Source organism: Zeugodacus cucurbitae, chromosome 6, assembly GCF_028554725.1.
Source record: "Zeugodacus cucurbitae isolate PBARC_wt_2022May chromosome 6, idZeuCucr1.2, whole genome shotgun sequence".
NCBI lineage: Eukaryota > Metazoa > Arthropoda > Insecta > Diptera > Tephritidae > Zeugodacus > Zeugodacus cucurbitae.
In genome coordinates, this window is record NC_071671.1 from 70,474,025 (window position 1) to 70,499,473 (window position 25,449).

Consider the following 25,449-nt stretch of genomic DNA (forward strand, 5'->3'; position numbering starts at 1 on the left):
CTAATTAGATCCTCTGAAAGCTGTATCGATTTGATAATTCTGTGTAAACTTCGGAAAGTTTAAATGAAATAATTTTGAATATTGCCACCTCTTTGAAAATATAATGTCAAGATTTAAAAAAGGTAAAGATACATCGCAAATTGTAAACTCGTTCAATTAGATGGCAACATTTGGAAATAAATTTAAAGAGAGTTGCAATCTATTTAAAAAATTTTATTCAATTTAATTGTGAGATATATGTACTTATTATTTCGGATATCAAATTATTTATATAAGTTCAAATACATTTGAACAGCATGGCCACGTTTTTAAAATTTGTATTAAATTAAATTATTTATCTCCAAAATAGTTTTGAACTGAAGTGTCACGACCTATGCTTATTACATAAGCAGCATAATAAATTTGAATTCTTGTCAACTCTTTGAGTGAATTGTTATCATTAGGCATTCATCAACTAATTTGCATTGATATTTTAATATATATGGATTCAAGAAACTAACAATTAGGGAAGACCTAATTTAAGTGCCGGCTAGTTTTCTATACTCTCACTTATTACAAACCACCGGCTTACAGAAAATCAGCTCCAATCCGCTTTTCTGTAGCAGCATATCCCCAATCCACTGAACCAAATAAAATCCAGCGATTTGAAATTTTTCTAAATCATGAGTTTTTATTGATCTCTGCTTGTGTTCAGTACAATTAAATGTGAGTTTTATTTTGTGTGTGTGTTCGCTTATATGCAGCTATGTATATTTGTTTACATTTCATTATTTTATTCTTATTATTCTTCAATGCTAAACTATCATTATTCATTTACATATATTTATGTTGCATTACTAAGTATTATATATATATATATATATATATATTTGTATATATGTATACTATGTAATTTATGTTGCATGTATTTATTTTTTACTTTTGTTTTTGTTTCTGTTATTTGTTCGCGTGACTATTATTCCTTTGTTATTATCATTAGTATATCGTTATCATTATTGTATGCCAAGGATAGATGAAAGTTTGTCTGTATGTATGCATGTATGTGTTCGAGTTTCGAACAATACAAATGAACTAATTGGAAATGCATTATAAAATTACATGATATTATATTATATACTTCACTACATTATGTACAAATTAGTTATATATTTTGCCGTATTTTTTCTGTATTTTTCTGATTTATGTTTCTAATATTTTATTACTAAAAGACTGCAGCACACTTGTTGCTTAGTTGAAAGGGCTAAGAGTTGGCTGTAATTTTTCGGTATTATTTACAATTTGGTTATCTTCTTTTCATCACAAATTAAATTAAACTTGCTTACATTTTATATTTATTTCTTATTTCTTTTCCTTAACATTTTAGTTTTATATAAAATTGTAATTCTATCTTAACATTCCACACGCATTCAACCATTATCAAGCAATTAGTACAAATTAGTACGGAAAAATTAAAAAAAAACAATTTTATTAGTATTTTATAAAAATATGTGAAATGTATGCAAAAATTATTATTTAAAAAAATATTCATTTTATTTATTTGATAGAATTTTTGTTAAATAATAACGAAAACATGTTTAATTGCTTCCAATCTTTTTAGTAGAGTTGGTAATGTTTGTTCGATTCACGTGTTATTATGCATTGCGCCTAAATGTAGGCAAGCAACTACCTAAACCAAGACTCATAATATATTCTTAATTAAAGAGTCACACCCTAGAAGGGCCAATGCTCATCGCAATCACCATTAATGTCCTATAAGAAATGATAAGTCTGGATCTTGGAACTTTTTCGAGATTTTAAAGACACTAATTTAAAAAATAATGAATTCTGAGACTCTACAAGAGAAAATCATGTGATTTAATGTATGATTTGCGAGCAATTGTCAGTTGTGCGTAAATATATATACATTTTAGTGTAAATCAATAATAAAAAAATCAAAAATATAAAGCACTGAATTTACGATTTCATGTCTTCTTCATAATTACAAATACAAATACAAATTTAATTCATTATCAAAGTTACTTATTCATTCATAGTTTATTTATTGTACATACTCCTTGCAGATTCTTAAATAACAATTTCTTGCTCTTCATTACCTCCGCTCGGTTCTGCTGCTGTGGAGTTGTATTTTACACTTAACGGCTAATGCGTGAAAATCTAACTGTTTTTACTCTCTAAAATCTACCACACTTCATCGTTTGTCCATATTCTCGATTACCCTATAGCGCTACGCCATATAAATATATTTATCTATATGTCTGTCTGTTTTTGTGTGTTTGCTTCATTGTATTTCACTTTGTGGTTAATGTTTTTATTTGTTTTTGTTATTATAATAAAATTTAATTACTTCTAAAATGAACTTAAAACTATTGACTTGCATTAGTTTACTGACTATTTACATATATATTTTCGTTTTACAATTCAATTGCCGGCGCTGTCGAACTGGATTCATCGGCTAAAAATGCTGGCAAGTGACTAGTTGTGTGAAAGTGGGTATCTGGGCGAGGAAATGGAAACTCAAAACTGCGATGAGGATATGAATATGCAAATACACACACACACTAATACAACTGTATAAAATTATTTTCCTGTTGATAATCAGCTTGATGCCGATTAGTTCTGAGTTTTATAAAAAAGAAATCAAAAACAAGCAAATTAAATTAAAATATTTTGGAAAAAACTGCACATTTACACATTTTAATAGATCATGAAGGTGAGCGATAAAATCGGCAAACCAATGAAATATTTTTGCACCAAAATTGAGAGAGACATAGAATTGTAGTATTTAATTTACAAACAATTTTTGTTATACTTTTGATTAACAATATATATTATTTCATTATATTATTTCGTTCAAATCAAAATTTTGGAGAATTTTGATTATGAAAACATTCAAGTCATTGCAAAATTAATGCTCATTTACCGTTAATCCGCAGCAAATATCGAAGTTCAAATGGGTTTGGCAGTAATGAATTCAATGAATAAAGTTTTACAAATTGAATTTATTGTTGGTGAACGCCTGCAGTAAATTAGAGTATTGAAATTTCATGAGAATAATTCTAGGAATAAAATAAAGTATCAAATTTTCGCCACCAACTTCAAAAAAGTGTATGTGTGTATGTGCAAAAATCACATGATGGAGCGCCGCATTATATTTTTGCAGTTCAAAATAATTTTATTTTCCACGCGAAAATCTCGTTTTCAATGACATTGAAAAAATTCAAATTAATTTCAGCACTCACAAATATTATATTGCACAATTGCAATGCCGACATATAAAAGTTAGTTTTACTCCATTAAATATATTAAATGTAGTTATAATTAGCAATAGGTGAATATATGTATGTATATGTACATGGGGGTTTTAAAAAACACTGCTTATTATTACAAATTACGGCTACAGCTATATTGTGCATGGTATTAAATTTCATTTAGCCACTCATTATTGCAAATTTTAACCAATTAATTTTATTATCATTCATTTCATTTTCACATTCACTGTGTGTCGCTTAAATGCTCCGACGCCCCGTTATACTAATTACATAGCCACGCGCATATATTTGAGTGTCTTCAACGCCGCCAGGTGAACACACGCGTACCAACTATTTTTTGCATACAATTACACATTTCATTATGTATAGATACATGTACATATGTCTGTATGAATGGGCAATACGCCGCCGGATAGAATGAGAAGTGGGGCAAGCAGGAATATTAAAAAAAAAATAATAATTTTTTTTGGAGAAAATAAAAGTGAATTTTTTTTATTTGTAATCCTTTAATTAATTTACAATAAGAAAATTTAACGGCAATTCTTAAATTTTTGAAACGATTTTGAAATATGGTAAAGTATGAGCAGCTTTCGATTCGCCACGTTTCTGCTTGTTAAGCTCGAATTATGCTTTTAATTTATATCTGAGCGCAACACCAAATTTATAAAGTTCAATTTGATATAAGAGAATATATTGAGAACTCTTCAAAGTCATATACACGATTTTCAATCACCTCATATTTGCTTATACCAGTTTTAAGAGAGTTATGCCAGTTTATTGTTCGATTCACAACTGAATTTCATATACCAAAATAATTCAATGCAACTATTTGTACAAAAATTTAAGATTCTGAATCCGAGTTGAGACCGGAAAAGAAATATTTATAAATTTAAGGGGCACACCTAGTGTGAATTTTCAAAAAAAATCATTTTTTTTTTTTTGGTTCATATTTCGGTAGATTACATTACCTTTAAAAATAACATATTAAAATTTCAAATCGATATCTCAAATAGTTTTTGTGTTATAGCAATTTAAAGAGCAGCCGCTCGGTAACAGTGAATACCATCATTTTATCTTTAAACGCGTTTTTCTCGAAACATCATTTTCCAAATTTGATGCAGTGATTACTCAAAAACAAATGATCCGATCACTATCGAGTATTTTTTACATGTTCTTTATATAGTTCTCCGTACAATGACCTATCGATTTTTGATCTGATCAAAAAATCGTATTTTGGCAGGCTAAAAACGACCAAAATTTTGGGTAAAATTCTTCTATTTTTTTTTTTAAAGCCGCCGTATTGTCAATTTTTGATTTTTTTTTTTTATCGTAGGTCATTGTCCAGACAATATTATCTAGTTTAAGGAGAATTTTTTTTTTTTTTAGATTTCATCCACGGAGGTGGCCGGAATCACTGCAGCAGTGAAGGACCTTTTTTTCGCGCCGTTGGAGATCGACTATAATTTAAAAAATATTTAATTTTTTTTTTCAAAAATTTCACTGTATATTCTTGAAACATGTATATATATTCTTGAAATTTTGAAATAATTGATAAAGTAGTTTTTTTAATAAAAATTCCCAAAAATCACTTTTTTTTAGGCCATTACACTAGGTGTGCCCCTTAAGTAAAAGTAGATGGTCAGCTGTTTTGAATCGAAAATGATATTTTGAAAGCTTTGCTCAAGAAAACAACAACAAATGCAATGAGCATCAGCCAAGTTTTAAGGCAAAATATATATAACTACCGAGGTCAATATTTCCATACACATACATATGCACAAGTACAGAAGCCATTATGCATACAGCAACAATTTCAATCAAATTTCAACTATGACTAATAAGTCTTAAATTTTAGCATCACCATACCAACGTACCACCGCTAGATGCAGCAATTCAATTACTGATCTCAAAACGGATGACTCAGCACGCACCGCTCAACATGCACGCTTACATCTAAGGTATTAAATTAGACTATTCATATATATATATATATATATATGTATGTGTGTGAGAATCTTCAATTTTAGTTGTTGGCTTAATTGCTATGATTTTTTTGGTTTGACTTTTACTGTTATTTTTACTATAATTACTATATTCACTACAAGTGTTTCGCTTAAATTTCACTACAGTTATTTGATTTCTTGAATCTATCTCATCTATATGTATGTATCTTAAAGGTTGCGTGCGTGTGTGTGTGTTTATGTGTTTCTCCACATTTTAACTTATTATCAGTAGTCCGTCGTGTACGTTTTATATCAGTTTATGTGTGTGGGAAAGTAAAAGTAATTTCGTAAAAATTTCTAACCCAAATGGCCGCACAGCCGAGCGCGCGAGTTCGTTCAATGAGAAAAATGTGGCAATGTGGCGCGGCTGGGCCTCAGTCGGCAGTAAACTGGTCATATGCTGACGCGGCACTCCAACGCGAGGAGAGTCAGGCGGGAGGCGGCGCCACAAGTGAGTCGAATGCAGGTCGCCGAGTGCTCGGCTAGAGCTGCGCGCTTGTTCGTTAAAATCGCACACACACACTGGCGCCGCGTTCGCCGTTTAATCACCAGCTGCGCCTGGTCTCTTGCGGCACAACGCGGGAAGGGGCGGTGCGGCGCGGAACAGGACGTTCAACCGCGTTGTTTGCAGCACTTGGGTGCGTGAGTGTTTTAACTTTAATGCGTTAACGCCCCTCTGCACACTTGCGCGCCCCGAACTGCTGCACTCGGCAAGACGCCTTTTGCCGCTTCAGCACTGCTCCCATTTCGTTTTGCCAACTCAACGCCCGCGCGGGCCTTCAGCATAGCGCGCAACTGTTGCGTCAACTACTTCATTTAGCGCCGTACTCCTGCATGTGTTTGTATATATGTATGTATGAGTGTGTGAGTGTGTGAGTCAGTATAATTGTTTGTGCTCGGTCACAACTTCATCTTCATCTTGTAATTTCGCTGAGTGCGCGTGTTGCATGCGAACTTCTTGCGGTTGCACCACTAATGCTAATGCGCCTCGGGCTGCGGCGGCTGCGACTGTGTCTTTGGTAGTTGCGCCTGTTGCTACACCCTATACTCACGCACCTGCAGTCATTGGTGGCGCGTGCTGTGCATTGTGGCGTTGCCGTTGAAGTTTCACCCCCGCTTCCGTCGCCACCGCCGCCGCCGTCGTTGCTGTTGTTATTACTTCTGCTGCATTTGCTGGCGCTTCTGGTTGCCACAGTGAGTATTGTTGCCGCCGCTGTTGTTGTTGCGAGGAAATGTTGCAAACAACAAGTGAAAATGGTGAAGAGCATGCAACAAATGCTACAGTAGAAATTGCCGCTGTACATGCTGCTCGAGTTGTGTTGCATGGCCGCAGGGTGCTCACCTGTAAAGAGGGAAAAGAGCAAAGGAAGCATTGATATAAGAAAATTGCGAAGAAACGTTGCGGTCATGAATAAGTGAGCCATAAACTAAACAAGTACTGAAGTACTCAAGAAATGAAGGAAGGACTGAATGCCTGAATGAATATAGCGGTGAGTGTGCGTGTCTAAGGGTACGTTCACACTAAGCAACTATTGTAGGTACATAAATGCTGACTTCTAGTGCTGGAAATGTTTTGATTTCCTCTAAGTTGGCTGATTTCTCTTTTTTATGTGCATTAAAATATTTCTACAAGGAAACAATATTATAGTTCTTCTTGTCCCATCCGGAAGTGAACTCGGTGTAAATACTAATATATATAATAGTGAATCGTATAGCTGGAAAAATCTTGAACTCAATTTACTCCGGCTCTTATAGAGATCTCAAACACGTTTTCGTTGAGGACTTATCATATTTTTTACTCAGTATATTGCCTGAGGTCTTCAATAAGCGGCCGAACTTATCGGATATTTCAGAGCGGTTAGTCTAAAAATTTTAATTTTATAACTCAGTTAGTATCAGATGTTTTCAATACAACCTCATAACGGTATTCTTATTTGTCAGTTTCTGTACTCCTGTACTCTTGTCGAACGGTCAGTGTTAAGATTCCCCAGCGGGGTCTTTCATTCCATTCCTTCCATTCCTTCCATTCGCTTCTATTGCACAATTAAAATACATTGTATATTTATGGTGTTTGCATAGAGTAACGGTAACAGTAAACACAAACAGCACGAACCGGGTACAATGCAAAAGTCTATAAAGTAACGGTACTACGTCAGTTGAAAAAGCAAAGCATGAACTATACAAGAAACTAGAAAAACTACATTGCATGGGGAGAGGGGTAAAGAGGTAGCGGCGAATTCAGGAAATGATAAAAGCTGTAGGGCACAAGCACAGACACACATTCGCAGTTACTCATATATATATATATATAAATGTGTTTTTGTGTTGGTGAGTTCGCACAGACTTTGGCTGCGCTCAACTGCTGGCGCCTGTTCACCTGCATCCTTTGGCAGGGCAACCAAACCAACTGGAAGTGGCCGATAACATAAATGGCTTTTTCTATTATTTAGTTCATTCGCCCTACTTCTTAACTTCCTCGCCTCTCTTTCCCACCGCTTGACTTGCTATTATTCGCTTCTGCAAAATGTTGCAACTCACGTAATGCGTAGCGGCATTAGCATTTGCTGCAGTTGCATAACACAGTGTGTTCAATTTTATTTCGAAAATAAAAAAAGTTTCGTATTTAGAGTTTGGATCGTTGAATGTCGTGCGTGTGTTGAGTTGCTTTCTTATTTTGGCGTCTTCCTTTCGTTAGCCACTATGTTGCAACAATTGCTGATGCTGTAGTAGTCAGCGGATCACAACACAACAACCCAGTCCCAACTTGAGATTGATGAGTTCAATGATTGTTGAAGCGTTGCTTCGACCTTTAATTGTCCAAGAATTTATTTAACGATGAGGACTTTGGTCATCAGTGAAGAGTTATCAACAATACCAACAATGTCAGTCTCGAAATCCAGCGCAGAATCTCTCTTTCCAACAGGTGCTACTTTGGACTGAGTAGGCAATTAAAAAGTAAAGTCCTCTCTCGGCGAATCAAAATCAAACTCTACAAGTCGCTTATCATTCCCGTCCAGCTTTATGGTGCAGAAGCTTGGACGATGTCAACATGAGACGACACTAGGAGTTTTCAAGAGGAAAATTTTGCGCAGGATTTATGGTCCTCAGAACATTGGCAACGGCGAATACCGCAGACGATGGAACGATGAGCTGTATGAGTTATATGACGACATTGACATAGTTCAGCGAATAAAAAGACAGCGGCTAGGTCATGTTTTCCGAATGGACGAAAACACTCCAGCTCTGAAAGTGTTCGATGCAGTCACCGCCGGAGGAAGCCGAAGAAGGGGAAGGCCTCCGCTCCGTTGGAGGGACCAGGTGGAGAGCACCCTGGTTACACTTGGAATCTCCAACAGGCGCCGAACTGCGAAGGAAAGAGAGGAGTGGCGCGATCTCATCGATTCGGCTATAACCGGCTAAACGGTTGAAGCGGTTCTAAAATTTTATAAAACCTTCAAGACAGTATAAGGTGACTCATATACTATCCCTTCAAGATTATTTTGTCAGGGTAGTTATTTTCCGCAGCAAATCTTTGGATTATTTATTCACGGACCGATGTTATTGCTTCAAATGCTTGGGCGATAGACTTAACCACAGACTTTCAGTGGAAATTGAATACTCTGGGGACCACCCTGTGCTCGGCGTTTATAAATCTTTATTCTAGGCAGTTGAATTTTTTCACGGTTTTCTCTCCTTGAACTGAACCTAATCCAACTCCGATAGGGTAAATAGTAAAAATAACTGTTAACTGCCTAACGAACTACAACACAGCCAGCTAGTCGAAAGTGATGGTGCTGGTACTTAAACCCCTTCATGTAAAAATAAAAGTAGATAAAAATAGATCTGTTGCGCTTAGAAGCTAAGCAATTTCATGAAATATAAAATGCGATATGCCATAGGCAAATGGAACTTTTGATTGCATTACACAATGAGACAGCAACAGAGCTTCCACGAAGGGTATACAAAGTGGCATATGGCAACATATGCAGGGATACCTACACGAGTATTTCAGCCTGGAGGCAATTTGAAAGCTAGTGCCAAGGCGAACACCGTTTCTGTGCTATGGATATACGAGTATTGCCAGAGACTACTGTTGCTTAAGCGTCTGCTTGTAAAGAAGCAGTTGGATTTAACAACCTGCAGGAAATCTGTTTACTCTAGCAATATGTTGCACAGGGATTATAACCTTCAAAATGCCCAGGAAGTCGAGTATAAATGATTTCTGGTTGGGACAGAAACAAATAAAAGTTATTTCTATAAGTGGAACAGTTCAAGAATTTCATAACCATAGGGGCACTGTTCATATATGCACACTGTATATTTATGCGAATTTAGCTGTCATGCTATCTTGGACGCATTGTACTAAGGCTCTCGCGATACTCGAACTGTCCAAAGCTAGTTCGCCTTCAGTTCTATAAAAATTTTACCTACGGGGTGTTCATACAACTACTATAGGTGGCATGTAATTGCTAACAAATAAGCAGAAGGCGTTGAATAGAAATACAAGACTGCTCTTCTTTAACAATAGAACTTGAAACAAAATCTAAACTGAAAACAGAGGTAGGCTCTGGGCGTAAAAAACGAACAAAAAAAGCGAACAAAAACGACGAGTAGCTGAAGTGAACTGAGTGAATGGCCAAAAGCCAATTGATAGCGCTACTAATACTAATCCTACCCTCACTAACAACAACAATAACGCAAACTGTTCTGTTGCAACAACGGAAGCGTTAGACACACAGCGTACGGACGAAAAGACAACACTAACGAAGACACGTCACCTACGACACGAAGTCGCTAAAGGCAAAACAGGGACACAACGAGCTTCGGTGAGAATGCCTGCGAACTGCAATAGTACGCAGTTCCAAACGCTGGACGGCTAACATACATATATACTGTCTCTAACTAACGATGCCCCAAGTGGAGCAACTAAATGGAGCTGGCGTTCGGGTGAATTGTGAAAAAAAGTGTCGTGAGTGGAAAAGTGCCGGAAATGCAGCGCTGGGTTTGGGTGAAAGCCACGCGACTCGCAGAGTTTCTAATGAGCGCGCTGGCTGGCGGCAAGCCGCAACGCGGAGCAGCGCGCCCTGGACCTGGCAGTATTGGCACGACCTTTTAGGATCGCATTTTTTTCCGACCGTCGCCTTAGGCTAAACATAACACATAAACAAAATGAATGGATGTGGCAGCGAGTTGCAATGTGTTGCACAATATGTTCCACATTCCACATGCCGCACACACCACACTCCAGCTTCCATTGTGACGGATTGCAGCGCCCTTTTTAAGTGGCCTGTCAAATGACTGGCAACGCCTCGCGAACACCAAGATTGTCCAGCGTCCTACTGCATTGTTGCTGTTGTTGGTTGTTTCGGGTAATCGACCGTTAAAGCGGCTTCGCCATTTACTTTTGTTTGCAATGCGCAATGCATTTCCTCACAATTCAACGCTACAGCCCCGCTCACAGCCCCGCACAGGCTCTTGCACTTATTTATTTATTTTGCCTCTGCTCTCTGCTGCTTCTTTAAGCGCGAAGAAAAGCATCTTTCTTATTGTGCACTCGGAAAGAACGCAAACATTTACCCAATGCAACGAAAAAATGCACAAAAAAAATGTTGCACACAAAGAGTGGCTGGCGAAATAGTGTTGCAGTTGTTGCATAAAAGAAACCATTTGGCACAAGTTTATTTATCGCTCGAGGCGCCTCAATTTCCAGTCTGTGTGCAGTAACACTACCATTAGAATGCACTTACCCACATACACATAGCGATACTCGAGCACACATAAAGCAAGTTGTAAGCTGCCATAGAAAACCACGCAAATATCTACTTAACACACGGACACAAACACTCACACATACATGTGATATATATATATATATATGTAAGTATATAGTTAAGCGACTGCTGTGTGTGCGTGTGTGTGGCAAGTAGTTTATGGCATGTGTTGTATAAATATTGGTGTGTAGTTAATTATTTTTTGCAGCTTAAGGCATTTCCTGTGTACACTCAGTCATCATCGCTTTGTGCGACGACTCTTTTAACCCTAAAATGGAAAAATAATAACAACAGCAACAACAAATTGAAGGCATTTATGCTATAGTTTTCACATAGAAGTGCAGAAATAAATCAAAAGAAAGGAAATTGCTACAAATAAAAGCTGCTTGGCGAGCTGAAGCTTTGCTCTTTGCAGCATGGGAGTTAACTGCGTCACCCAGTTCGGTACTCTTCCGTTTGGGTCTCACAAAAACACAAAAAAAGGGACAAGTATTTGACTACTAATGAAATATCGCTGACGCATTTTAGTGGTAGTGAGGTCATCGAAAGTTTATGAACTGTTGAGCCTAAATCTTTTGCCACGTATTGGATATAGATCATTAATGTTGGTTGGTGAAACCCCCTTTCGAGTAACATTAAATCAAAACATAACGATCATCTTACACCATTTGTCAGGATGGACCTCTCCGAGCCGTTCGATACCAGACGAGGTTTCAGACAAGGTGACTCACTCTCGTGTGATTTCTTTAACCTGACGCTGGAGAAAATAATACGAGCTGCAGAGCTAAATAGAGAAGGTACAATCTTCTATAAGAGTGACCAGCTACTGGCGTACGCCGATGATATTGATATCATTGGAAACAACACCCGCGCCGTTAGTTCTGCTTTTTCCAGACTGGATAAGGAAGCGAAGCGTATGGGTCTGGTGGTGAACGAGGACAAGACGAAATATCTCCTGTCGTCAAACAAACAGTCAGCGCATTCGCGTCTTGGCTCCCACGTCACTGTTGACAGTCATAATTTTGAAGTTGTAGATAATTTCGTATACCTGGGAACCAGCATTAACAGCAATAACAATATCAGCCTGGAAATCCAACGCAGAATCACTCTTGCCAACAGGTGCTACTATGGACTAAGTAGGCAATTGAAAAGTAAAGTCCTCTCTCAACGAACAAAAACCCAACTTTACAAGTCTATCATCATTCCCGTCCTACTTTGCGGTGCAGAAGCGTGCACGATATCAACATCAGATGAGACGGCACTAGGAGTTTTCGAGAGAAAGGTTTTGCGGAAGATTTATGGTCTCTTAAACTTTGGCAACGGCGAATACCGCAGACGATGGAACGATGAGCTGTATGTGTTATTCGACGACATAGACATAGTTCAGCAAATAAAAAGACAGCGGCTACGCTGGCTAGGTCATGTTGTTCGAATGGATGAAAGTGCTCCAGCTCTGAAAGTATTCGATGCAGTACCCGCTGGTGGAGGCTGAGGAAGAGGGAGACCTCCACTCCGATGGAAGGATCAGGTGGAGAGGGACCTGGCTTCGCTTGGTATAACCAATTGGCGCCAAACTGCCAGAAGGAGGGATACGTGGCGCGCTGTTTTGGACTCGGCTATAACCGCGTAAGCGGTGTCTACGCCAGTCAAGAAGAAGAAGAATAACTAATTTATCAAATTTAAATTTTGCTCGACGGAGTAAAAGACATTTGTGCCTTAAAATTTTTGGTAAATGAAGACTTAACTCTTTTAGGTGAGTAAGCATATAACACGAGCTTATTTATTTTCAAATTTGGTACATACGATCAACATATTGTCACCCTATCTCAGTTCAGTCCTTTCCTTAGTCTCATATAAGCAGTATTATAACTTAAACCTTTCCGGTTGACTTTATAATATACGCCACTGTCAGAGGGCAAGATACCCTAATAAGAAATGAGCTGAGACCTTCAAGATCTTTTAATAATCCATTCAACATATTTCTGGGGAAATTTTTGGTATGCTCCAAAATGCAGCCATCATCGAACAGAAATGTGTTCATAAAAGACAAGAATTGTAAAAATCATTTCTAACAACTAAAGGCAAACAAAGGGCCTCATTTGGATCATTTTACCACGACAGTTTTGATGTTTCATGACTTTGTTCCTATCCAATACAAAATACACGTAAAGCATCTAAGGCGATTCAAAAGAAACTTACACCAAGTTCTAGAACAACTAGGTAAATCGGTGGCTATAAAGATTCGAAAGTAACAGTTTCAGTAGTAATCACAAAATTCGTTGATGCGATATGTACGATATCAATTAGTTTCAGCCAATGTTTACTATTGTTAAAGCATTACAATTGTAGAGATGAGATCTCAGTTTGGATTTGGGACTACAAGCCGTATACGTTACCTTGACTATTTTGCGAATTCACTTCAAAGGCATTATCAGTATGCTTAGTAGGTCTGGATTATTTATTACTTTTTTCTTTCATTAACACTATATTTTGCTTTTTTCAATTTTATTGATGCAAAGGAAAGAGTTTTAAGTGAAACAGCATAACTTTCACAAATAATTACATTTTGTCAACACTTTGAAAAAGCTGCTAAAGAAGGCCTTTTGAAGTCTGTGCTCAGAGCCAAATTTATTGCAATTCAAATTGTACACAGCACATTTCACACACATACATATATATTTCTTATCCCAAAACAAATCGCAATTAAATTTATTTCTTACTTTACTTCAATCTGTAATTTTTACGATTTCGCATTTGAATGGCCATAAAGATGAAATTTGCACAATCAAAGCGATTAACACATCGTTGAACAATTTGCCCTAAAAATTACTCAAAAATTTTACTATCAAAGTTGGCACATACTCTTAGTGCGTGCAAATGTCGGCGTTATAACTTTTTTATTGTCAAATTACAGCGAAATACTTTTGCATTTCAAATGCACTCTCACTTTTGGAAATGGAAGAACGATGCCTTTTAGGTTTTGTGGTTAATATGCAAATGCGTCTCTGGGCTAGGTAAGCCAGTTCGCCGAAAATAAAACTCAGCAAATCACCAAAATTATGCTTATGTGTGCATGTACGGAGCAGCACAACAATAAAATCAGTTTACGATTAATGCCGCCAGACGTCCAAATTGTGCCACTAATAAATAGGCAATAATGCCATAAAGGCCGGAGAGGCCTAGGAGGCTGAGGAGGCGGGCGCATTAAAAGGAAAACTTGTCGTAAAAACTCGCTCGAATGAAATGAACGAGCGCTTGATGGTTTCTTGGAAAGACTGCTGAAGAGGTATAAAACAAAGGCGCGCACGTAGACACTGTAGTTTGTTTGCTTGTTGTGCGGCATGTAATTTGCATAAGCGAGCCGTCAAGCACAACTAGACTTAACCGCAGACCCACACACGGCAGGCATTTACCCACTCGACGACAGTAAGGTAACAAGACTGAGTAGGAGAACACATTTGAGGCCACATACAGGTACATCTATGGGCTGTAGTGTATGCTTAGTAGAGGCTTAATATTCTTCAGGTATTTTAGTTAGAGTGAGGGTGTAGTGAAACCTCTAAATTGGAGCTAACCACATTACAGTCATAAAGCAAATAATATTCGGATTCTAATATATGAGTTCCTAGCTTTATGTACCGGTCTACTTACACTTGTTGTTGTGCTTGAGTTCTTATGCGAGACAAATACGAGTTTCGTGAGTTTTTATTATTCTTTTAAAATATTTATTGGATGCCAATTTATGGCTCCAAATGCATATATTTGAACTCAGCGCCACCAATAGAAATGAGCACTTTAAAGAGAGGCGGGTGTGACGGCTACGAAATGTGCAATTCGTCTGCTCTATGAAGAGAGCTCCACTTGCATGACCGCGTGTGTGTATGTATGTGCGCTCTAATGCCTTAAGCCGCCTCACATCCGTTCTTCAAGCGGGTAATTTGAACGAACTGCTTATTACAGTTAAGTGCTGCGGAGAATAAACGCGCAGGAAATGGTGAAAAGAACCGCGACGCTCAACAGCGAACTCGCAGCGAAGTTTTACGAGTTGCAAAAATGCAGGCAAACTGCTTATTACGCACACGCAAACACACACACAGATACATAAAAGAGCTGGAGCAAAATGCAAGAAAACGCGCTAATAAGCAAACTACTCGCGCGGTGCCCCTTTGTAGCTGTTCGAGGAAGGTGGTGACAAGCACCTCATATTGCTACAAACGCTCGCTGTGCCAGCAGCTGCTGCAGCCATTGCAAGAATACCGTTATTTTTTTACGATAGTGTATTCATCGTAAAGTTCGCTCATCAACTGGCTAGCTTTTGTTGTTGTTACCACTTGGAGGGTTATGACAAAACATGCGGCAAATAAGATTCATTTCACTATTTACTATTGTTGTTGTTATTGTTGTTGTCACCTGTTGCTTAAGCTTATTTGAGATAAAACAGCTAAAAAGCTCATACATAAAAGCATGCTCACAGGTATTTCGTTATGTGCGAACGCGCTCATTTACACGCTGAGTAGGAGGCGAAAGACGTAAACGTGAGGTTTATTAAACACCAACACATCATGATGATTGGTGATAAGAGAATATGCTATTCTTAAAGAGCAAACAATAAACAGAGAGAAGCAGTGATATTCTGAGCAGCAAATTTATGTTGTCTACTTCTTGGAGCAGTGCAAAAATCATTGAAAATATGTGCCTTAAAATAACAGTGACAAATTTGATTCCAGAGATTTAACTCACAGAATTATTACAACTCAAATTCTTCCTCTTTCAAAGCTGATACAGTAGTTGTGAAAGAAATCGGATAATAACCACGCCCTCCTCCCATACAAAGGTTAGGTTGAAAATTACTAAAAGTGGGTTAACTCGCTAAGAAAAAACGTCAGAAACACAAAATTTCACATAAGAAATGGCAGATGGAAGCTGCACTCAGATTTTTTTACAAAATGGATATGGGTCAAAAACCATATCTCAGGAACTTCTCGACCGATTTCAATGAAACGTGGTTTGTAATAGTTTCCTTACATACCAACGATATGTTGTGAAAATAGGCCAAATCGCTTCACAACCACGTCTACTTCCTGTAGAATATAGAATTCTACTTCCTTTAGAATATATAAAGTAAGCACTAGTGAAGATATCGGTGCAGAACTTTGCACAAATACTATGTTAATAGTGTGGCAGCCCCATTCTAAAAATCGCCGAAGTCGGACCATAGGTTTTAAGGCCCCATATATCGAACACGAGGACCTCGGTGCTTCTAACCTAATATTAGGGTTTCCAACTTTCAATGGACTTTATACAATATATATGACGAATATGTGGGTCAAATTGTGTATTAAATAACATTAATATAGTTAAATAAATTGCGAGAGTATAAAATGTTCGGTTACACCCGAACTTAGCCCTTCCTTACTTGTTATTAGATAAATCTCTTTTGGAAATTGCTAAATACTCCATTGAAATTATAGCATATGAGTATATGTAATTAAATACGTTTGTATGAGTACATACCGATTATGACGTGCACATAAACCGAGGATGATTTCGCTATCGTTGGCACACACGTATAATTTCCGGTGTCAGAGGGCATGGCACGGCGAATTTTCAATCTGAAAGAAATCAAAGTGAAAGGTTTAAGGAAATTACATTACAAAACTCATTAGTTGTTATTCTCAAGGATTTAGTTTGTCAGTCACACAGACAGTGTTAATGCCAGACGACTTTTTTAGTAAAAGTTGGTATAATATTTAACATTAGAGAGAGTTAAGAATATCAATACAACAGTTATAATATCTCACAAACTGAATAAAAGGATTTTAAAGGAAAAATAAATTTGTATTCACATCAATGATGAAATCTCCACTATATCGCCCACTTGAAACAGTAATAATTTATACACAAACACTCAAGATTCTTCTTTAAATAGTTAGTTCTGTGCTGGATACAAGGTTATATCGAAGCGTAATCTATAAAAATCGAAGGCAATACAATATTTAAAGCTCCTTTCATAGCCTTTAAGTTTGGTAATTCGGAGCTGAGAATTGGTATAGCGCTGTTGCAAGAAGAGAGGGTGTAGAGATATGCAAGTTCAGCTATTTCTCTCTCTCTCTAAGAGATGAAATTTTCAATAATATTTTCTGTAGTTCTATTTCCATTTTAATTGGCAAATAAGTGAAATAAAATTAGAATGAAAGACCTTGAGATTAACTAACTATGCCATTATGCTCAACAACCACTCGTAGACATCCTATTACACTGTGTCGCTAGAGAGAATTAATTTCACTACTGAAAACAAAGTTTATTTGAAGTTGAAAAGTGGATTGAATTAACGCTGGACTCACCTTGATGTCAATCCATCTGTCCAATCGTTGTCGACGCTAATCCGCGTCGCGCTGTCGATCTCATTTAGATTCGCTGACATGTCAATGATTTCGGTGCCTGCAAAATTTAATTGAAAACTTTCAGTGGAAACGCACCAACAAAAAAAAACAGTAAAACTACAATATTTACAACAACAACGAAAACGAAATATGAAATGGAAAAATACAAATAAGGAAATAAGGCTGTCAAGATGGTGTGTGTGTATTGGTAGGCATATTAATGTGAATCTGTATGTTGGTATGTGTGTGTGCGTGCGTGGCCACAATTATGCGCCTTTAATTGTCACATCAATTATGTGTTGGCGCATTTGCGACATAATTGAGTAAAGTCATTTGCGATTGCCTGGCTACCAACACTAACAAGAACACTAGTGAGGTTGATCTTGTTGTATTTTTGTTGTTGCTGCTGAATAATTCACAGCCATTGAGGAGACTGACAAGCCGCCGCTGTTACCAACACAGCAGTTGTTGTTGTTGTTAGTATTGGTATTGCCACCGATGTGCAGGCGAATGTCGGATGCTGAAACAGCAGTTGTTGTTATTTTTATTGTTGTTGGCGGTGCCCATCATTGTCATTGTCATTGTGCGTGAAATGCGATTGAAATGTGAAGTGTTAAGGCGAAAAAAGTGACGCGCTGCTTCAGCATGTGGCAGTCGCTGTTAAGCTACTGGTTCTTTTTTTGCCGCCACTGTTGTTGTTGTTGTTATTGTTTTTGTTGCTGCCGCTTAACGCAATTAATGCGATTGCGAGGCCTGCGTCAGTTGGTGCGACAACAACACACAGCAAATGGCAGCGCAACAAATTAGCGCGGGGAAAAGGGACTTTTAATTAATTTGCGGCGAAAAGCGAAAAACAAAAAAAAAACAACAACAAGTGTACAACAAAAACAATTGTAAAACGCACGCGTGCATAAATTATGGTTTTCGCATCTAGACAAGTAAACAAACAAATCAGCATAAATAGGCATATATGTGTGTGTGTTGTTGTTGTTGTTGTATACGCACCTTTGTACCAGAATATGTTGCCCAACTCGTGCGGCCCCTGCATGATGCGACATGTGAGATTTATATCGCTGCCACTCTTCACATACAAATCCGTTGGCCCGATTATGTTGGCTTTGAGCTCTGCAAAGATAACAGTAAACAGTAAATACAAAATAATAACAGTTATCAATGAGCGCCTCATTTAAATTCTACAATATAACAGTAACTATAGTCAATGTTGGATTTATATCCAGCATCTGTGTGGTGGTGTTTAACGCAATATTAACGGTTCATTTGCATAATTATGTGTGTGTGTGTGTGTGGTGTTGGTGTGTGGTGGAATGCGTTTGGTGGCTTTGTCGGCTTGTTTATCGAGTATTTGCATAAAGTTTAGACAATCAGTTCGCACGGCACTCAAAGCAAAGCACCCCCTTGAGGCTAAACATAAATTTAGTGCTCATTTAATTTGCTGATTATCACAGCATACGCATGAATTGATTAGAAGGCGAAATTGTCAGCTGCTAGAGATGTACATATATATATATATACTATATGTGTGGGTTGTGAAGTATATAATTAACTAACAGCAACATATGCTCGACTCTAATGCAATTATTATGAGTCAACACATGGTTTTAGATAGTTTAAAATTCATCAAGATTAGCTTTTTACAATTTAAACTTTATCTGTGTAACCATAAAATGTTGCTAAAAGCCCTTCCAATTCTTAATATTTCTTTTAATTTTATTAATAATTTAATTTGTAGTAAAATATCTTATAATTATTGAATTAAATAAATAAAATAAACAAAAAGAGTTGGCAGCTCTTTCAAAAAAAAAAAAAAAATATTTTCAAACAGTGAGCCCTTTAATATGTATTATTTATGATACCCCAAAATTTCGTTCTTATTATCAATTTTATTGACTGTATAAATTTTCATAGATGGTAACTCTGCTCCAAAAACCCAAACCAATCGGCTTTACATCTATAGTTTTGAGCTTCTTCATCTTATAACCTTAAAAATGTTCAAGGAGAATACGGAGTATTTACGCAACGGTATATCGGTTTGTTATAAGAAATTCGGCTTTAAAAATTAGTATACAACTCTCCACAGGATCCTTCTTCAAATACAATGATGGTTTTCATATTGTAAATCTACCATATAGAACCTGAATTATCTTTATCACCTTCTGTTTCTTCTCTTTTTAAATTTTGTGGACTGTCTTGAGCCGACTCTTGACTTCATGAATCATATTAAATTTTCGAGACTCTTTTATGCGATGAAGACCAAGATATATTTATATATGCATATTTGACGATTGACTATTCAAATACGGCGGCGAAGAACTGATAAGGTGCATGCATCAGCTTCTTTGCAGAATATGGTCGGAAGAAAGCATGCCTGACGATTGGAATCTCAGTGTGCTCTGCCCAATCCATAAAAAGGGAGATCCCACAATCTGCGCCAATTACCGTGGGATCAGCCTTCTAAATATCGCATACAAGGTTCTATCGAGCGTACTGTGTGAAAGACTAAAGCCCACCGTCAACAAACTGATTGGACCTTATCAGTGTGGCTTTAGACCTCTAAAATCGACAACTGACCAGATATTCACCATGCGCCAAATCTTGGAGAAGACCCGTGAAAAGGGGATCGACACACACCACCTTTTTGTCGATTTTAAAGCTGCTTTCGACAGCACGAAAAGGAGCTGCCTTTATGCCGCGATGTCTGAATTTGGTATCCCCGCAAAGCTAATACGGCTGTGTAAGTTGACGTTGAGCAACACCAAAAGCTCCGTCATGATTGGGAAGGACCTCTCCGAGCCGTTCGATACCAAACGAGGTTTCAGACAAGGTGACTCCCTATCGTGCGACTTCTTTAACCTGATGCTGGAGAAAATTATAAGAGCTGCAGAACTAAACCGAGAAGGTACAATCTTCTACAAGAGTGTACAGCTCCTGGCGTACGCCGATGATATTGATATCATCGGAAGCAACAACCGCGCCGTTTGTTCTGCTTTTTCCCGCATGGATAAGGAGGCGAAGCGAATGGGTCTGGAGGTGAATGAGGACAAGACGAAATATCTCCTGTCATCAAACAAACAGTCGGCGCATTCGCGTCTTGGCTCCCACGTCACTGTTGACAGTCATAACTTCGAGGTCGTAGATAATTTCGTATACCTGGGAACCAGCATCAACAACACGAACAATGTCAGCCTCGAAATCCAGCGCAGAATAACTCTTGCCAACAGGTGCTACTTTGGACTGAGTAGGCAATTGAACAGTAAAGTCCTCTCTCGACGAACCAAAATCAAGCTCTACAAGTCGCTTATCATTCCCGTCCTGCTTTACGGTGCAGAAGCGTGGACGATGTCAACATCAGATGAGACGACACTAGGAGTTTTCGAGAGGAAAATTTTGCGCAAGATTTATGGTCCTCAGAACATTGGCAACGGCGAATACCGCAGACGATGGAACGATGAGCTGTACGAGTTATACGACGACATTGACATAGTTCAGCGAATAAAAAGACAGCGGCTACGCTGGCTAGGTCATGTTGTCCGAATGGACGAAAACACTCCAGCCCTGAAAGTGTTCGATGCAGTACCCGCCGGAGGAAGCCGAGGAAGGGGAAGGCCTCCACTCCGTTGGAGGGACCAGGTGGAGAGCGACCTGGTTACACTTGGGATCTCCAACTGGCGCCGAACTGCAAAGGAGAGAGACAGGTGGCGCACTATCGTCGATTCGGCTATAACCGGCTAAACGGTTGCAACGCCAATCACATACATACATACATATTTGACGAACTCAATTAGCTTCACATTTGACTGCCTTTCATGCTTCCTATGGATCGATTCCTCGGTGGGGATGTATCATATACATAATATATCAAATATCCCCCAGATCATTACCTTTATATTTTCATACAGTTAACCTTCCACTGAGTCACCTTGTACTTATAATACGGATATTTGAAGAGGTCTCCGCGAGATTCTATATATAATATTTACAACTAAAAAGTATCATAAATCCACTGACCGATTCCAATTTAGTTTTCTCCACAATGCGCTGTTCACAGTTAAGGAGTTATTCGCTACGCAACGTTAAAACTGAAAAGAAAACACATTTGCACACCATCAGCATAAAAATCGAGAATTTCCAACTCCACCTGCCGGCCCTCTAAACACCAACGCCAACAAATACCTTTCACCAGTACGCCTCTCAGCTACATCCAAGGCGAAGTGGAGGTGAAAAGTTGGAATAACAAGGAAAAAGTGAAAGAAGAAATATTATTACCACAATGCATACTTTTGCGGCGCTGAATTGAGCGGAAAGTCTGGAAATTTTATGTGGAAACCGAAAGTATTTGCGCTTTTGCTGGAATTTATCTTGCACTTCATGCAGCGTGTCCAACTGAGGCGGAGGTGTGGGTGCGGGAGCAAATGCCAGCACACATACGAGTATGTGAAATGTGAAAATCAATTCGTTCATTCTTCTCGCTTTAGCAGCATTTGTTTAATCTCCCTTTTCCGCTTTTCTAAGCTCAGCTCCGCTGTCAGCGTGCATTTTGCGCTCCTTTGATGGTTTTAACAACCCCTTGGGGGGATTGCAGCGCATGTGACAAGGATTTTCTTTTCAGTTTTGGTTTTCACTTTTCAATGAATTCGATCGCAGGTGGAAAAAATTGTCACACGCTCAAGCTTTGGAGTATTGTCGCCGCAGCGGCGGCTTCTATTTAAATGCATAAAACAGTTACTCGATTGTATTGCGTACTCACGTCGTCAGTTGCGTAACTCCAGGACCAAAGGTAACTTGCATTCGTATACGAAGCAATCCTGTAGGAAATTCGGCAAATATATTAAAGTTTTTTTTCATAATTTCTTTGGTCTTAAGTAGTGCTAAATTATTTGTTGTTTTTGAGCTTAGCTAAGTTTCGAACCACATCGGCTTTTATTAGTATCAGGATCATGTAATCTTGGGGATTTTAGAGACCAACTGAACTCGATACAAGGTCCAACCTTCGGACAGTTGCCTATGCTGTAGTAAGGTACACTGTGTGGCAGTATGGAACCAATTCGAAAATGTTCTGACTCTCTGCAGGACCTCTTTTGATTTATGTATGTTATCAGAAACCGTTATAAGCACTCGTGTGACTCCGGTTAAATTTGTCGTTTTGTTTGACAAAAGATTTTATTTTTATTTTTAACAAAACGAAAATAAAATCGGTCAACTGTTCTCTGTTATTCACACATACTTATATGTTATGTGGATATATACACTCATACATACAAATATAAATACATTGCCACACACACACACTAACGCCACTTTGCCTTTTATAAAGTTTTTATATCACACAATAACAACAACACATTAAGTGATTACACTCAAAGAGCATTGGTGCACTGAAAGGCAAGGCGTCACACATATCACACACACACTGGTGCGAATGTGTAGGCACAAAGTGCTGTGGTGATAATCACTCAGGTATCGCCTTTTAGAACACAAACAGTTGTTGTTGTTGCTTATTGAAATGGGTTAAGAGGATGAAAGAAATGTTTGTGCGCCACAGCAACTTTTACGTTACAAACACCCTGTGTGTGTATGTATGAGGGTGTGTGAGTGGTGGAAAACACCGTAAGTTTCAATGAAACTTGCAGTGGCATGTTGTTGAACGATTTTTGCGATTTGTTTGATGTTACTTGTTTATAAGTGGGTCAGTGATGTGAAATACGGCGAATTCAGCTGTACCGAACATGGAGAGTTCGAGATTGAAGGTAGGCGCTGTGGGGTATAGTGGAAAATCCATATGTAGAATGAGTGAATTGGTTGAAAATGGAGGTCGCCACATAAGATCACATATCATGAGACCCAATTAAGCACCATATAGCGACCCGGTAAGTTTGATGAAAATTTTGAGTTTTTTCGTTTTGAAACGTTGAAAGTCTTGGAAGACATCCCGTCTCAACCACCCATCTCATCATCGTTTATGCTCTGCATTCCACCAATTTCACTTTATGATGTTTCTGAATGTGAGGAAAATGCTCTATCAAAAAAATTTGATTTTAGTTTCTTTAACCTAAAGTTAGAAGCCTTTTGGTCTGACTACTATCTACACTTCCAAAGTACTTATATGGCTAGTGTTACAAGCTTTGAAATGTTACTCCAGCGTCCATTTTTACAGTCAACCCTTGAAGATATTGTACGCTCTAGAGAAGCTTAAAAGAATTACGATAACAAAATGGTTTAGAGTCCAACAATATCGATCAATCCTCTCACTTTTTTAAAGAATTAATTGCATTTTTCATTCTGTTAGTGTGTTAAGTAGCATTAACGAAATTCCCCAAATCGTCATTTAAATGGCCATCACTTATTTCATTAAAATTACACAAACACTTAATCTCACATATACTTATACAAATAATATATTTTAATTAAGTTCATTCGTCATTTAATTCATTCGCCTTAAGTTTAATTTGTTTTCGCCATTTCCACACTCGTGTCAGGCTCGCTCTCATGTAACGTCATTACGGTCTTACGCAATTAATACAATTTGCGTTGTCGGGTTGCAAATGAATTGTTCTTGTTGTTGTACTCGTCGATGTGTTGTGTTGTGTAAAAAATCAGATCTCAATTTCCTGTGAACATATTGTGTTTGCAACACAACGACGCACTTTCGCTTTTACGCGGCGCGCGAGTGAGCAGTCAATGACACGAAAAACTCCGCATGCAAATGAGCAAACGCGGCATTGTGGCACATGCAACAAATGCCAGCCGGAGTGTTTGCAATGCTTTGCGCATATTTAACGTTTTTATTTATATTTATAGCGGCCCAGTTGGGAGTGCGGAGCGATGGAAATACATTGGATGAAGCGGGAAACACATAACGGTATTTTTTGGTAACCGTTATAGCATTATTGGAATCTTTGAGCAGTTTCTTTAAAAAACTTTCTTTCTTTCTTAAGCTCATATTAAAAATGTTGAAATAATCATAACTTCAAATTTCCTGCAGGGTTGCTTATATATACTTTTATTCATTTATTTAACATTTTACCATGTTTAAATGCCACACATGAGACTTTATTAAGAGAGAGCTGTTGAAAAACAATATTTTACCAACTGGATATGGGCAATACAAGCGAAAGCGTTAAACGCATTGCATACTTATAGGCGCAGGGACCGTTGCTGCTGCATATTTAATTGAAAGCATTTTGTTAAGCACTGAATGCCATTAGGCGGCCAAACAAGAGCACAAATGCGCAGATATATTAACCAATACATACACGAGAAGGCGACAGACCACATTGTGGCATTAAAGTGGATTGAGGCGACACTCCAATGACAGCCGCACAGGCGCACAGAGTGAGCGTAATTGTGCCTGCAGTGCTATGCTGCGCTGCGAAAATTATGTGACACCAGTGAATTAAAATACAAAAAGTTAATTGCAAACGTTGAGAGTTTATTAAAATCTTAACAACTCCACCATTTCCATCCGCCGGTGTGTGTCTGTGTGCGCTGTGAGATTATTGTGGTAACGGTAAATTCGGATTTTATGCGTATTTCCAATATTCCGCATGCATTGTTAGCATTCAGATGTTGAGCATTCTTACCTCGTCGCTTCGCAAATTATTTCCCACAAGCGCAACAAATCTTCCGCACATTTCACGTGATATAAATCTCGTGTTGAATATGAGTATGTGTGGGTGTGTGTGGCGTCAGTTGTGGTGTACTCTGCAGGTGTAGAAGGTGTACCCAGTCAGCAGTAGCGGTTAGTTTTAACAAATTTTCTTACTTGAGTGTGGAGATGAGCTGGTTATATGTTGCAAGGGAGCTTAAGTGAGTAGCTCATACGCTCTCTGGGTCAAATAATCCTGCCAGTTGCCGTGACATTTTTCCTTGCTGTGCAGCACCTTTCTCACCTGCTCAAATGCAAATAAACACGCTAAAACGCCCTGTCCGCATTTGCATTAGCGAATCTTCGTGTGAGAACGCTCTGCGCCTTGTGTTATGCTACGCTGCTGTTGCTTTTTCTTTT

General features: G+C 38.1%; 1 protein-coding gene across 1 annotated transcript in view; it reads right to left on the bottom strand.

The window, feature by feature from the left end:
• Positions 1-3,040: 3,040 nt before the first annotated feature.
• Positions 3,041-25,449, bottom strand: part of LOC105221240 (zwei Ig domain protein zig-8) — a 127,719-nt gene continuing 105,310 nt past the window's right edge. The window contains exons 5-8 of the mRNA XM_011198037.3: positions 18,432-18,551; positions 17,388-17,484; positions 16,558-16,655; positions 3,041-6,614 (exon numbers count right to left, since the gene is read on the bottom strand). Coding sequence (XP_011196339.1) covers positions 6,187-6,614; positions 16,558-16,655; positions 17,388-17,484; positions 18,432-18,551 — 743 coding nt within the window. The 3' untranslated portion in view covers positions 3,041-6,186. The remainder of the gene's footprint in view (positions 6,615-16,557; positions 16,656-17,387; positions 17,485-18,431; positions 18,552-25,449) is intronic.